Here is a 14,426-nt window from a genome sequence, read left to right as displayed (position 1 = left end):
TAAGGTTATATAAATTGTGTCATGATGTGAAATAATTTAGATACAAAGTTTTATTACAAGTTGACTTTATATAATCATATCAGAATTATTCCACAAAGAAAACAATCAAGATACCACGATAGGCAATTCAGTAAATAGCAGCTGTGTCTGTTTATTAGTCCTTGCAATTCTTGTGAGAACCACACTGTACACGAGACGTTAATGATGCCTACAATACATCCTTTATCTTTATTACACCTTTATCTCCTTTTTGTTCTGGACTGAAAAACTATATGATAACTTCATGGACTAGCTTGATTTAAAGTGTTGCAGATCACTCAAGTTACAGAAATCCAACTTCAAGATTTTAGCACAAGGATTGACCTTATATGACCTCTACACAGAGAGGTCTAAGAATGCAGCAGGTGGGGGCCACTAAGATTTTATTTGCAATAGCAATGCTTGCAAATCTACAGAGTTCAAAAAGAGACATTTACAAATAAACAAACATTCATACACAAGTCAAATCCTTGTGAGTGGTTGAGACTGACTTATTAATTCTAATATGTAAACTGCAGTTGTTTACTATATAAACAAATACCTCTGACTGTAAAAATAAATCGGTTAGTGTCCACAAGGCGTGCTTCATAAATGATTATTAGTTTATTAAAAAATGAAGCAATATTACATCAATTGGCCAAAGGGGGGCGCTATAGCAACTGATTGAAATTGCAAACTTTGAATGGGCATATCTCATGCCCCGTATGTCGTAGAGACATGAAACTTTGCACAGAGATGCCTCTCTTCATGAGGAACAAATTTACCTCAAGAACCCATAACTTCCGGCTATATAGATTTTCTGCCATTTAGAATTTTTTGAAAAACACTTAAAATCAATCTCTTCCTAGGAAGTTTGACCGATCTGCATGAAACTCAGTGAACATAATCTAGGGACCAATATCTAAAGTTCCCTCTTGGCAAAAGTTGAAAACTTACTAAAACTGAGCTTCTATAAGGCAATGAATATTGTGGAGGGTGTGGCTCATCACATTAAGGTGTACAACATCTCAAGGGTTTCACTGTTCACCACGCAAATTTGTAGGCATATAACCACACATAATCTGAGGGGACCCCTCCATTACTAACCCGATCAAACAAAATGGGGGCGCTAAAGAGCTAATTTCTTATCTAGGCCTAACCGCCATATCGATTTTTAGTAAACTTGGTAGATAGAGAACAGGACGCCTCAAGGTGACTGGAGAAATTTATCTCTAATTGGCAACTGGGTGGCGCTATAACAACAGAAAAATGCTTACAAATGGCTAAAATGCGACCGATTGCTGTTTTTTTCCCCTAATTTTTGGTATGACTAAGTCATGGTATGGTATGCTGCTGCAACAAGGGCTAGCCACACCTTTTCCATGTGAACCACCAGTGCACCCCACTTTTAAGTCAATACAACATATAAACACTTTAACTATCTGCCTTTCAATGTGCTACCTCAACTACTAATGTACAGTTTTAGCGCACTAACTATCCCACTATTGGTAATGGTACTGCTGTACTCTCAATAAAACAATCATACTATCAAATTCACAAAAACTCTGTCTGAATACATTGCTCTTCTTTATGGGTTCAGTTGACTATTTAATCTGCAATTTCCTATGACTTGTTTCCCAAACACACACCATGTGAAACTGTATGTGGGCAACTGTGCACTCAATGGGTATGGACTAGTTAATCTACAAATAAATGGTCTGGTACTGAAACATACTTGCTAACCTCTTAGTAAATCGTTTAACTTCTGTTGCTTTTGTACAGTTATAACCTGGTTCCAAGGCTGGATGCTGTACACATGTGGGTCCGTCACTATCACCTAAACTACTACTACTTATTAACAGCAGTAGTGCTCTACATGAATATGAAGTCAGCTGTCATCAGTGGAGTTTTCTCTGCAACTGAGCACCAAGAGGAAGTACAACTGTGTGTTACATTAATTATTAACTCTTCTAGTTATCAAAATAATCTTTATTGAAAATATACACACATTCATGTGAGCAAAACAAATTTCATCTCATAAGAAAAGGAGGAATGAATGGTATCATAGGAAAAAATACTTACCTGTATTTTGATTTTTTTTTTTTTTTTTTGCACAAATCTTTCTACAAGAAACCTTGTTTGACTTCTGTTGTCGTCAACATACAATATCAAGTGACTGATGAATGTTTTGGCTCAAATAGTCTAATCTTTTCCATAGGAGTGTTTAAGGCACATTTTGTGACTTGCTGCCAAACATTTAGTAATATTCATTTATTACAAATTCAAATCACCTGATAAGAACCTGCATGTTTCCAAGGTCTGACACTGTAAGTACATCTCAGTGCTTTCTTGACAACAGGTGCAAAAAAACAAAGCTTTTTATATTCAATATATATATATATATATATATATATATATATATATATATATATATATATATATATATATATATCTATATATATATATATATGTATACAAGGCATTCAAAAATATTCCAATCTAGGAAAGACAACACAAATATACACATTCAGAAAAAAAACAAAGAATATAAAATATTTATAAAATATACCTCATAAAAGCCAGCACTCTGGATAAGATGGATAGTTAAAGCAAACTTTAGTGCAAATCCAAATGTGTACACCAGAGAATTAAATGAAGGGAAGCACATCTCCATGGGGACATTAAACAGAAATATATAAGCCATCAGTTGTCTGCAAGGTTTGATACAGACCAAGAAACGTGAACACCTAAAACAAAAGCTGTCGTCAGAAAACAAAACTTTTTTGTTTTATTTTGAGCCAGTGTAGTCGATGCTAATTATTTAGCCTTTTAGAAGGGTTAAAATCAGTTGAACAAAGTGCTGTCAATACAGATTCATGACACAAAACAAGGATACAACAAATTAAGCTATAGATCGTATGATAAATGTGCATGAGAACATGGATTTCATATCCTTCTTTGGAAGTGGAATGAAAGTGGGGCATCCTTATGCAAAATCCTGTACATGTATGCATGTATAAAAAAAAAAAAAGTCAGTGCTGGACATTTTGTGAGCAGTTAAACTGAATCATCAACAATGGACTGCAGCATGAGAACAATCTCATCTCAGACAGAGAGAGATTAACACAACCTTCAAACATTTTCACTCAAGTCTACATGTGAAATGTAACAGCACACACACGTTATATTTACATGTTCTTCCCAAGCAGGATCAGCCTGGTCCAAAGTGGTATTCTGATGTCATCAGCATCCTTTATGCTCTACTTCCTTCTCCAACACCACAGGTAAAATAAGATGGGAGATGCGGCTCCACAGTCCACCAAACTTGTCAATGTCCATCTCATTGAAGGCAATCTGGCTGCTGGAGTCCACCAGCCTTTCCTTGAGATAGTCTTGCACCAACTCCTCCACTTGCTTCAGATTCTGATCAACCTTGATCTCATCTTGAGGAAGTAGCACAGTAAACAACAAAAACACCTGCTTGTATGCGGCGTTCTCGTGGTCACAGTAGCGATAAAAAATGAGGGTGGAGCCTGGAGGCAGCTCTTCGAAGCGATGAATAACAGCCACGGGTTTGTCACCGTCAAAAGCCGCTCGCAACTGGCTGTCGATGTCCAGCTTCACCTCATCGCTGCCCTGGCTGGCTTTACTGGCTCCATCGATGTGGAGGACAGAGGCGTTGAGGGCAGCGGAGAAGGAGGAGGCCAGCCCCCGAGCCAGGCAGCGCAGCGTCCTCTCAGCCCCCCGCCCTGCAGTAAAGATCAGACTGACTGGCTCTGAGGGCTGGGCTGTCTGGAGGTGCTTCTCCAGGTGGATCCTGCTCCTCTTCCACAAAACAGGCCGCTGATTTGGGAACTGGGCCTCAAGAAGAGACAACTGATCTGCAAACCTTTCAGATTTTACAGCCCCGGATGGAAACTTTCTACTGTCTGCAGTCTTTTTTATCTTGTATGCCAGCAACACGGCAGAACAGAACAGCACCAGGAGAATCAAACGCCATAAACACCATATGACTCCTGGAAAGACACAAGGCGATATTCAAATGTAGAATTGCAACACATGTAGAATAAGCATCTTTGGGTTCAAAGATAATGTAATTAAAATACTATAGCTTACCTCTACAGGAATACCCAGAGCTTGTCTTTGCAACTGGCGTTTTCTTTACCCCTTGCAAAAGAAAAAAATCTCATTAAATCAATGTCAAACACGTCACAGCTACATTAGATGTTGCTAATGACTGAATTATTCAGTTGAAGCTGGAATACCTTGTTTTTTGGGCTTAACAGTTTCTTTTTCTGTTGGAATGTTATTCACACGTTGTCGCGTTGTGTAGGGTTTCTCCGAGGCTGGATACGCACTTGGGACATAGTGGTTAAATGACGGTATACCTAAAAGTGAGGCAGAATTTACTGATGTAAAGATATGATCATTTTTAGAAATGTAAATCCACTGAGGGTGAAGATGCCCAGTGCAATTTTCTTGACAAAAGTGGGGGCGCTAGAAATCTGCCAAAATGAAAAAACAATACCAGTGCTCCTGGCTTTGGCCTCCATTGTTTTCTTGAAGTCAGCCATGCTGGTGACCTTAGGGATCGGCATGTCATGTCTGTTTGCCGGAGGTCTGATTTGTGTGGCAGTCTTGGTGGGGGCTACTGGTCCTTTTGTTAATGGTTTTACTGAAAACAAGCAAACCAGATTAGAACGACTGTGTTATCCTCTCTTGATGTAATCACTCCCATGCAGACAAAAGATAGAGCCTTCTCCTACCTCTCACTGTTTTCATCCAGTCTGCATCTTCATTTACAGCATGACAGGGTCTGCAGCGCTCACCGAGGACGACTCGTGGGGATAAATTCACATCTCCAAGGGCGCCTGATTTATACAGAGGGAAAACCTTGATTTAAATAAAACCACTAAACTGCCTGTGATCAGATCTAATGGCAGCAAGAAATCCAATCAATCAAAGATAAGTTAACTCACAGTTAAATGATCAGACTACACAGAGATGCCACATTAGAAAGCACTTGCATGCATAGATAATTATTAGTTAAGTAATCATTCATTTAATAGCATCTGCTTTGGTGGACATACACATCACTGATAACATTTTGGCTCATGCTGAAACAATAAGGCAATTAACTGGTTAGTTGATCATGCAAACATGTATCAACAATTTTGATAACCAGTTAATCTTATAAGCCATTTGTCAAGCAAAAAAGCCACATTCGGCTATTACATCTTCGTAAGTGTGAGACTTTGCTGCCTGTTTGAATTTTATATAATTTTCAATGATATACATCTATATTGTGAACAACTGACAGTTTTTAAAGAATTCATTAGATGAATGATAGAAATAAAATGGGCAAGGCGCTAACGAATATCCAAAATATTAATTACTTGCAACCCTAACCTTGGCATATTTCTGGTTGCTCAGTGCCATGAGAGGAATCCTGTATAAAATCCATTTCCTGATCTTCATTTTCCTCCAAATCTCCAACTGATTCCATGTCATTCTCATCCCCACTGTCGCCCGCTGCTCCTCCAGTCCCCAGCCGACTCTTCTTGCTAGGGGACTCTGTTAAGTGAGAGATAAAAAGTATTTTTACACCTGAATAGTACAGTCTGAGGGTTAACTAGGTATATACTGTTAATTTAACGGTCCTATGTTGTAAAAAGTCAGATTTCCAGGGTTGTTTTTTTTCTCCATATAGAGCGGGTACAGATGGTATATAAATATATATACATATATATATATATGTAGTGCCGAAAAAATACACAGTATATAACACAGTATATACTGTGTATTGTTTTTCGGCACTACATTGTTCTCTATAGCTGATGTAAGGTGAATTACTCCTGTGTGGGATCAATAAAGTTCTTAGCCATCTGAGAAGATCAAATACATTGTTTTTGCTGCCTGTTTCCCAAGTATATTAGTGTGTGTGTGAATGAATAAACGAGAGGCATTAACGTAAATTTCTTTGTAGAAAGGCGCTTTATGAAATTAAGTCCATCCACTTTTATTAGTTTACAGCGCAGCCTTGCCACATCTAATATGGCGGCGACGTTGACGTATCGCAGCAGCGGGCAAACCCACTCGATGCGGTGTCTACGTATATATGTCTATAGCCACTACAGTATCGCTGCAGTGACACTGTAGAGACACTGAAAGCGCAGATGTGGAAGACTCTGAAACACTGTCATGTCAGAGCAGATTGGGTTTATTTGGGGGGAAATAGGTTTAAAGAAACAGCCGCTAAAAGGTTGTTTTTACGACAGGGGGTCAATACGGGTATATTCAGGCAAACAGCAATAGAAAAAAAGTATTTGTTAAACATTAAAGCATGAATACTTCTAGTTTAAAACTAAATGAATTTGAAACTGAAAATAAAAATAATATGGTACCTTTAAGCAGCCCACCTTCATCCTCTGAGCCATCCTCCACGTCTCTGGAACCATTGACAGCTGCAGCAGGAGCTTGGTTTTCTGTCCTCTTTCTGGTCCTCTTTAGGGGACCCCTGGGGGTCGGTTCATAACTCAATACTGAGACAAGCAGAGGTAACGTAACGGTTATCAAGTTGGTGGTTTTATGTCATCAACTTTTGATAATGAATAAAATGCCAAAGAACTCCTTCAAGGACGTAACGTTAAATCGCATTTGCTCATTTGTAATTTTCTAGTCAACACGGATAAAATCAGCCAAAGTAAGTTAAAACTGAAACTGAAGGAGCTTTGTCGTTAAACTCTGAGTGAGCTTCAGTCAGCTAGCTTCGAGGGCTACAATAGCTAAGCTAATTTAATTTAGCCATAGTCACTTTGCTCACCTTTAACATTACCGGAAGAATGCCTTGCTGATCGTCTCAACGGGCGAGACGCCTCTTTTTCAGAAACCCTGGAATCCATTTATGATTAAAAATCGACAGATGCCAAAAACATCAATCAAACAATACGACGAAACATCGTGTCTACAAACAGACAAGCTACTGACTTCCCTATAGCTGTAGGGGAACCATTTTGTGACAGGACGCCGGAAACGTTTTATCACTTTTAGACGCCCGGGTGGAAACACGGACACCGCTGAACGTTCCGCCTGGTGATCTGTCATTGCGACACACGTAACGTAAGCTAAGGAATACGATAAGGAAGCATTAAACCGGCAACCTTCCACGGCGATGTGAACGACGGTGCGTTGGGTAAGACCTGCTCATTAGAAGTAACTATTAAACCTATATGTATTTTATTTAAGTCACAGGAAGGTAGTTCTTACAGACTAAAGCCATGCATTATGTTGCTAACTGTTACCAGCATCTCTGTCACTTGTCTGTCAGTTAACTCGTTAGCTAGTAAGCTAACGTCAACAAACACGTTACTTATTTCCATTACCGTCGTTCCTGCTGAGTGAGTTTTGCTAGCAGCGCTAACGTTAGTTACTAACTAGCTAAATGATTACTACGGTGTCTGCTCACACAGGAAATATAACTGTGGGTTAGCCCCTAAATATTATTCAGGGCAGTCAACAGACAATTCATTGTTTCCTACTTTGAGTTTGAATAGTAAGTTAATTAGCGTTATTGTGTTATGTGCTGACACCTTCAATAATCTCAGACCTAGCATGTTATTTGTTTCAAACCACTGTTAATTGAAACCATGGGGAGTTGAGACTGTTATACAGAGAAGATACATTAGCAGGTTAAGATCACTTGAGACTTTGACCATGTGACGAGAGTCTGTCCATGCAGCCTTGAACCACCTCCTGAGTGACGTGTCCCCATCCAAAGACATGGCAGAGCAAGACACAGATCACCACCACAAAGCAGGTACTAAAACACAAATAACAAAGTCCATATATATATTGGACTAGTACATTCACTAAACATTTACAGCAGTGGTTTAAATTATGTATGTCAACCTTTTTATCGGAAGGCAAGGAAGAAGAAACACAGCCCACAAACATGGATCGTGTCTCACCATTTGATGAGAGCAAACAGGAGGAGACTGATATTGCTCTGAATCTAAAGCAGCAGCTCTCAGATGGTAAGATATGCAAGCAGGGCCAGTATTAATCCATTTACTGTCTTAACAAATGTGTTTCTGCATCGCCTGTACTAATTAAATTTGGTCTCTGTCTCACCCAACAAGATTCAGCTGCATCATCTGCACCCATGGGCAGTGAGACAAACAACGACAGTGGTAAAGACATGGAGCAGCATGATGTTAAAAGCAAGTATATAGTATTATATCAGTGTTTCGTTTCCAGCATTTCATTATGTCAGTGTTTCATTTCTATCAAGTAGTCTTTCATACACAAACATTCATGGCCAAAAAGACATTTGTTGTTTGTTCTGTTTATTCTTGTCCCTGCACTTAACCCAGAGTAGTGCTCTCAGAGTAGTTTATCAGTCTTGTTATCTATTTTGTAATGCGTCATCCACAATAATCCACGTGGAGTAATTGAACTTGTAAGGACAAAGGTATGTTGAAGAGAAAGCAAATGGTTCTCAGCATATACCACATGAGTGAATTATAAAATTAAGTGTCTTAGAAGATAAAAATTAAATATTAGCTAGTCTGTCAGACTTAACTTGATTTCTGTTTTTACTACAGAAGAATCCTCACCTTCAGATGAGGACACGATGCTGAACATTAAGGAGAAAAGCATCCTGCCACAGGCTGATGAAGAAAGTCATGGTGATTACAGCACAGAGAAACGAAGAAATGAGCAACTCAACATGACAGCTGAGGAGATTTCTAGTGAGTGTTCCTGTTCCTGTCTAAGTGTTATAACAATTGATTGAGACATTACTTTTCATTGCTTCCACCTTTGTTAAAGAGCCAGGTCATTTTCTGAGCAGTTAGAATGAAACTTAAGTGTGTAGTGGCCCTCTGAATCACAAATGAACACCCTCAGCTGCCCATGTCAAATGGACAGTCTCAAAAATGCAGTACAATTTAGAAGTAGTAGTGGGGCATTGGTATGGATATGGGATTCATGACCCAACATGCTAAATCACACTGTGACAACATTATTTTTCTTGCCACACCTGCCGGGCTTTACTTAAAAATATCAAATTCAAACTCTGTTCAAACGTAATTCAAGCTAGCTGGCATACACGTAGGGAGAAACCAAACGTAGGGAAGGAATAAAGAAACGTATGTGATGGTAAACAAAATCCTAGGTAAGGTAATCCACAGAAGATTACTCTAACAGTTAACCTCATTACACACAACAAAATTCAATGACTTCCCCAAAGCCTTTATAGATTTTACAACTTCCATGACTTTTCCAGATTTTCCATGACTGTGGGAACCCTGCTTAGATGACACTTAATTTCTGTTTTTATTACAGAAGACTCTTCAGCTCCAGATGTGAACACAGTGCTGAATGTGAAGGAGAACAGCCCCGCACTTCAGGCTGATGAAGAAAGTCATGGTGATTATAGCACAGAGAAACCAAGAAATGAGCAACCAACCGTGACAGCTGAGATTTCTGGTGAGTGTTCCTATTCCTTTCTAAGTGGTATAACAGGTGATTCAGGCATTCCCTGTTTGTGTTAATGTCTCTCCACTGCAGCTCAGCAAGGAGTCATATTCAATTGAAAATACAGAAGGAATTTCACACCAAACCAACATAATGTTATTGTAAATGAATTTGTAAGGCAAAAGGTGTGTTGATGAGAAAGTAGATGGTTCGGAAAATGAAAACCAAACAGTAGCCAACCAATCAATCAGACTTAACTTCAATGACACTTGATTTCTGTTTACTACAGAAGAACCTTCAGCTCCAATTGAGGACACAAAGCCGAATATGAAGGAGAACAGCACCCCGCTCCAGGCTGATGAAAGAAGTCATGGTGATTACAGCACAGGGAAACCAAGAAATGAGCAACCGAACATGGCAGCTGAGAAGATTTCCAGTGAGTGTTCCTATCTGAGTGTTATAACAATCGATTCACACATTATTATTCATTGTTTTCACCTGTGTCAAAGAGCCAGGGCACATATATCGACTCACATTTGTAAAGCTTGCTTCAGACGTCTATATTCGTCATTTGTTGCAATTATAAGTAATGTAAAAGTTGTGTAACTTGTCTCTCTCACTGGGTCGTGGCCCACTTTACTGTGTTGTGTAAAAGTCGATTTACTGCATACTTTATGTTGTGTGTGTGATGTGTTGGTTCTGTGCAATGAGATGAGGCTTCCATCATGTCATTGCATTCACTGTAAAATATCATCTCTATATAGAAATGTTGCCATCAACACCACAAATACTGCTCAGTTGCAGAAATTCCTTTTTGCCTTGTACAAGCGCACAGTTTTTTGTCAAAGCGTAGGTTCAAATTTTTTCAAGTCTGTTGTAGAATAATGCTCTTGTGCCCTTTTTTTAGTGCAAAATTCCCTCTCTGTGTTGCTATCCCTCCACTGCAGCTCAGCAAGGAAACGCAACTTTCTTAATACTTTCTTAATTTGGCCAACTCAAGACTGCTGAAGCCTCGTTTTAGCTTTAGCCAGACTTGAGAAGTCATTTTTACTCCAAACACTCCCCGATCACTTACACTGGAATAATTTTAAAAAGGAATCTCTCCATTTCTAGTATGAAATGGAGGAAGAATTAGCTTGACCAACAACTGTTTCTATGTACATGTGGACATACGTTAGTATTGTTATAAAATGGACTTAAAAATCGTGAACCTATCCTTTAATTCTGTGAGATTATAAAGGCAACTCTTATTGCACTGGAAATTTTTAAATCCCATCTAAAATGTAACTGTAGAGACAGTGATGCTTGAGCTGCTGTGGAAGTTAAACTGTTGTATTGTTTTCAGGAGGGCATCGCACTGGGGAGGAGAAAGAACCAGAAACAACCAGCTCACCAACCCTGGGTGACAGAAGTGACCGAGTAGATGGACCTGATAAAGAAATCCCAGACACTGACAACACAAATGCTGAGGCTGAAGAGGGTGAGTGTGACTTTTCTGAAATTTCAATGACTGGAATTTTTTTTCGAGTTTCAGTCTTAAGTAGTGTCCACTGGTGGAAAAGTAGCGCTGTCAACAATTATTCAAAATTCGAAAATGTATTCGAATAGTACAAAAAAGTAGAAAATTAGATTATGAAAATTATTATTTTATTGTGTTAAAAAAAACACACTACTGTTGCTGTCAACCTCTGGAGTTTAGTGGTCTACTGAACTTCAGAGTACCACAGTCACCTTTCCCCTAAGCAGCATGCATGCAACCGCAAAACCAACAGTGCCCCATACTATAACAAGAAACTAAGAGTGCCCCTTTGTGGACAAAAAAGAACATGCTTTTTGAAGCTATAAACAGTACACACAGCGCAGTTCACTCAGCATTGAATGTAGTTCTTTATACAGTAAAATTAAACTGAAGATGGTATGTATCACATTCAGACCAATCTATGATTCAGAGTCTGAGCCGGGATTAGATGCTTCCCTCAGCATGGAGGTGCCAGTGGCTAGCAGCTAACAGTGCTAACAGCGCAAACAGTGCTGACAGAGCCAATGTTGTTGGCCTGGGGGAGGCGAAACAGGAGGGCCATTACGTTTCCATGACAACACCATCCACCTACTCCATCCACACACATATGGACATAATGTGTAAGAATAGGTATTTAAATATACTCTAACATATATGAAGATTATTTTTGACCCATTTTGACAGCCGTAGTGGGAAGCCAGTGAGGGAGCACGAACATGCAGCTGCACAAGTGGCTTCCAGTGGTTGGAGTGTCTCTTTAGATTAGTTTGAGTTAACCTGTTTTTCTCTCCCAATGATCAGAAGATGGAAGCTGTCCAGAGGAGGTTGTAGCTCCTGAGGAAGAAGAGGAGAGAATATCCTTCCCACAGGCACAGACACGTGTTGAAACAATTGGCCCTACCATTCAGGAGGCCGCTGATGCCGAACCTGCAGTTCCAGTGGTTCAAAGAGCTCTTGGAGGTAATGTTGTTCTTTTAGTCTGGTTTGTCTTCTGTTGTTTCTTTTTTGTGTCATGATAGTTACTAGCTAAACAAATGACCAAAGCGGCTCAGTGATGGTCATTTAAAAAGGCTGATCTCTAACACTGAGTGTTGTGTTACTTAATACACAGTCATAAATGACTTACGCTAAGTTCACACTGCAGATGTTCAAAGTTGTCAGATCGCCATACTGTTCACACTACGCAGCTTGCTGTCTTGTGATCAGGAGTCAGTGTAAACTGGGCATTATATAGTACTGATAAAATACAGGTTGAGACAACACATGTGCTTTCTCTCCATAGGAAATGGTATGTACCTGCTAGCAGGTGTACTGGTATTAGTTGCCATCCTGATGTCACCTCTCTTCCAACCCGAGTCTCCACCTCAGAAGGACGACGTGCGGCAAATAGACATCTTCCTCAGGCAGCTGGAAAAAGTTAAGACTCAGTTTCCTAACCAGCGTGCTGAGCTCTGGAACAGGAGCAAGATTCACCTGCTGAGGCACCTCCAGACAGCCCATCCCACAGAGCCAGTCAGTCTGATCCTGACTGCAGGCCACAGAGCCGAGAAGACACTGCACTGCCTGGCTCAGAGCCTGGCCTCCGCCTTCTCTTCTGCCCTCAACGCCTCCGTCCTCCACATCGATGGGGCCAGCAAAGCCAGCCAGGACAGCGACCAGGTCAAACTGGACATCGACAGCAAGTTGCAGGGAGCTTTCGAAGGAGATAAACCTGTGGCTGTCATTAACCGCTTCGAGGAGCTGCCTCCGGGCTCCACCCTTATTTTTTACCGCTACTGTGACCATGAGAATGCTGCCTATAAGAAAACTTGTCTGATCTTCACAGTACTGCTGGGGGAGGAGGAGGAGATTCCTGCCGAGACTCGTTTGAGTACTGTGGAGGAGATGGTGGACGACCATCTTCAGAAGAAGTTCCTCTCTGATGAATATCCAGTATCTTTTGACAAGATGGACATTGACAAGTACGGTGGACTGTGGAGTCGTATTTCTCACCTCATCCTGCCTGTGGCAGCAGACGGAAGGATAGAACATGAAGGGTGCTCGGGGATATAAATAATCACTGTTGAACTTTTAGCTTAAGCACTAAACTACTGGCTGTCTATCAGATTTTTTATTTGGTGACTTAAGTCATTCTGGGGCTTGTAGCAGTGGTTTTTAAAGACCCAAAGGTTTCTTACATGCACTGTAATGAAGCTCTCTGCAAATGAAGGTATCATGTAGAAATTAGACTTTTAAAGGAACACTTCACCCCTCATAAGACCATTTGTGAAGAAAACTTTGCTTTTCTTGCATGCCTTATTAGGGAACAGAATCTAAAACTGGGGAAAATTCTAGGGCCACATTAAACAACAGTAAAACTATATTAAAACATCAATTTGCAAACTCTCACACAACTTGTGCAGTATAATCCAAGTCTCATTCATCGAGTCATGTGCTCACTGCTTCCTTAACACATGCATTTTCGCTAAAACCTTACTATTTAAAACTGAAGTCAAACTTATCCGTGCTCTCGTCAAAGCCAGACTCCAAAAACAAAACATAATCTTGGCTCCAAGATCCAAAAGTGGGTCGTGGGTCCATTCTGAGTGGACCGCAAGTATCAAGTTTATATAAAACACACTTTATTCTGACTTACAGTGAATTTCAAGCGCAGAGATTTTATTTTGAAATGTTGTTTCCTGCTGTAAAGTGATTGACTGATGGACAGCTACTTGACAGAGACAGAGTAGCTCGCAGACATGGCCAGACGCCAGTATGACGCTGAATAGATTAAACTGTGTGGACCATGAACTAATGACTTTGGAGAAATCTGGATCCCGTGGCTGGACCGGTTGGAACCACTGTTTTAAAGGGTTAGTTCAGCTTCAACAAAGTCCGAGCTACTAAGTTTTCCTCACAAATTCAACATAACATGGGCTGAGTAGCTGATATACAAATGGTCATTTGGGGGGTGAAGTATTCATTTAAGGTTATGCTATGGGATGTTTGTAAAAAAAAAAAAAAAAAAAAATTGTGGATATTCATTATGAAAAAACTTTGCCTGTGGTGCTTTATTGTTGAAGCACCCTGATCAAATGTAATTGTGGATAACTGCAAGATGTAAAGTGATGCGACTCGGGGCATTGTGGGTTTTACATCACAGAGCAACAAGACAGCTTTTCTTTTGGTATCACAGCACAGGGTTTATTACTTTTATGACAAATGTCTTTTCTGCGATTCTCAAACCCACACGGCACCACATGCCTTAACAGAACTTCCTGTGTTTCTTTTTACATACATGTATTACACTACAGGCAGGGTTTGATGGAAATAAGTGCATACATTGAATGTGCCTTAAAGTACAAATAAACATGTAAATTCAAATGTATTTGCTGTCATTGTAGTGAACACTGTTGTCGCTAGAGGGCAGCAA

The 14,426-nt window shown here is 39.9% G+C and overlaps 2 protein-coding genes across 5 annotated transcripts; one reads left to right on the top strand and one right to left on the bottom strand.

Annotated features, from left to right (window-relative positions):
- Nucleotides 1-2,012: 2,012 nt before the first annotated feature.
- On the bottom strand, nt 2,013-7,042 carry LOC125895824 (torsin-1A-interacting protein 2-like). 2 transcript variants are annotated; one of them, XM_049587957.1, is made up of 8 exons: nt 6,842-7,042; nt 6,423-6,560; nt 5,428-5,592; nt 4,785-4,889; nt 4,547-4,693; nt 4,284-4,406; nt 4,135-4,185; nt 2,013-4,034 (listed from the first exon to the last, which is right to left on the bottom strand). In XM_049587957.1, exons 1-8 carry the CDS (start codon nt 6,918-6,920, stop codon nt 3,262-3,264), a joined length of 1,581 nt encoding a protein of 526 aa, XP_049443914.1. In that variant the 5' UTR covers nt 6,921-7,042; the 3' UTR covers nt 2,013-3,261. The 2 variants fall into 2 exon arrangements, with proteins under 2 accessions (XP_049443914.1, XP_049443915.1); XM_049587958.1 differs by having other exon boundaries at nt 6,438-6,560.
- A 36-nt stretch (nt 7,043-7,078) lies between these two features.
- On the top strand, nt 7,079-14,377 carry LOC125895823 (torsin-1A-interacting protein 2-like). Of its 3 annotated transcripts, none has more exons than XM_049587956.1 (10): nt 7,079-7,210; nt 7,757-7,834; nt 7,941-8,051; nt 8,157-8,237; nt 8,622-8,768; nt 9,367-9,507; nt 9,785-9,931; nt 10,841-10,975; nt 11,816-11,974; nt 12,297-14,377. In XM_049587956.1, the coding sequence occupies exons 2-10, from the start codon at nt 7,798-7,800 to the stop codon at nt 13,064-13,066; spliced, it is 1,728 nt and encodes a 575-aa protein (XP_049443913.1). In that variant the 5' UTR covers nt 7,079-7,210; nt 7,757-7,797; the 3' UTR covers nt 13,067-14,377. The 3 variants fall into 3 exon arrangements, with proteins under 3 accessions (XP_049443913.1, XP_049443910.1, XP_049443911.1); XM_049587953.1 differs by having other exon boundaries at nt 7,081-7,210; nt 9,364-9,507; nt 12,297-14,376; XM_049587954.1 differs by having other exon boundaries at nt 7,182-7,230; nt 9,364-9,507; nt 12,297-14,376.
- The last annotated feature ends 49 nt before the right edge of the window (nt 14,378-14,426 follow it).

Source organism: Epinephelus fuscoguttatus, linkage group LG10, assembly GCF_011397635.1.
Source record: "Epinephelus fuscoguttatus linkage group LG10, E.fuscoguttatus.final_Chr_v1".
Classification (NCBI taxonomy): Eukaryota; Metazoa; Chordata; class Actinopteri; order Perciformes; family Serranidae; genus Epinephelus; species Epinephelus fuscoguttatus.
The sequence above is the reverse complement of the archived record's forward strand: the minus strand, read 5'-3'. Positions and strand labels throughout refer to the sequence as shown.

Bases quoted from the DNA above. Each gene is read 5' to 3' on its own strand.
- LOC125895824 (XM_049587957.1), bottom strand. From the start codon at position 6,920: ATGGATTCCAGGGTTTCTGAAAAAGAGGCGTCTCGCCCGTTGAGACGA. The intron at 6,561-6,841 runs GTGAGCAAAGTG...TGCTTGTCTCAG, and splicing joins TTCTTCCGGTAATGTTAAAG to TATTGAGTTATGAACCGACC. The intron at 4,035-4,134 runs GTAAGCTATAGT...GTGTCTTTCCAG, and splicing joins CTCTGGGTATTCCTGTAGAG to GAGTCATATGGTGTTTATGG.
- LOC125895823 (XM_049587953.1), top strand. From the start codon at position 7,798: ATGGCAGAGCAAGACACAGATCACCACCACAAAGCAG. The intron at 7,835-7,940 runs GTACTAAAACAC...TTTTATCGGAAG, and splicing joins AGATCACCACCACAAAGCAG to GCAAGGAAGAAGAAACACAG. The intron at 8,052-8,156 runs GTAAGATATGCA...TCACCCAACAAG, and splicing joins AAAGCAGCAGCTCTCAGATG to ATTCAGCTGCATCATCTGCA.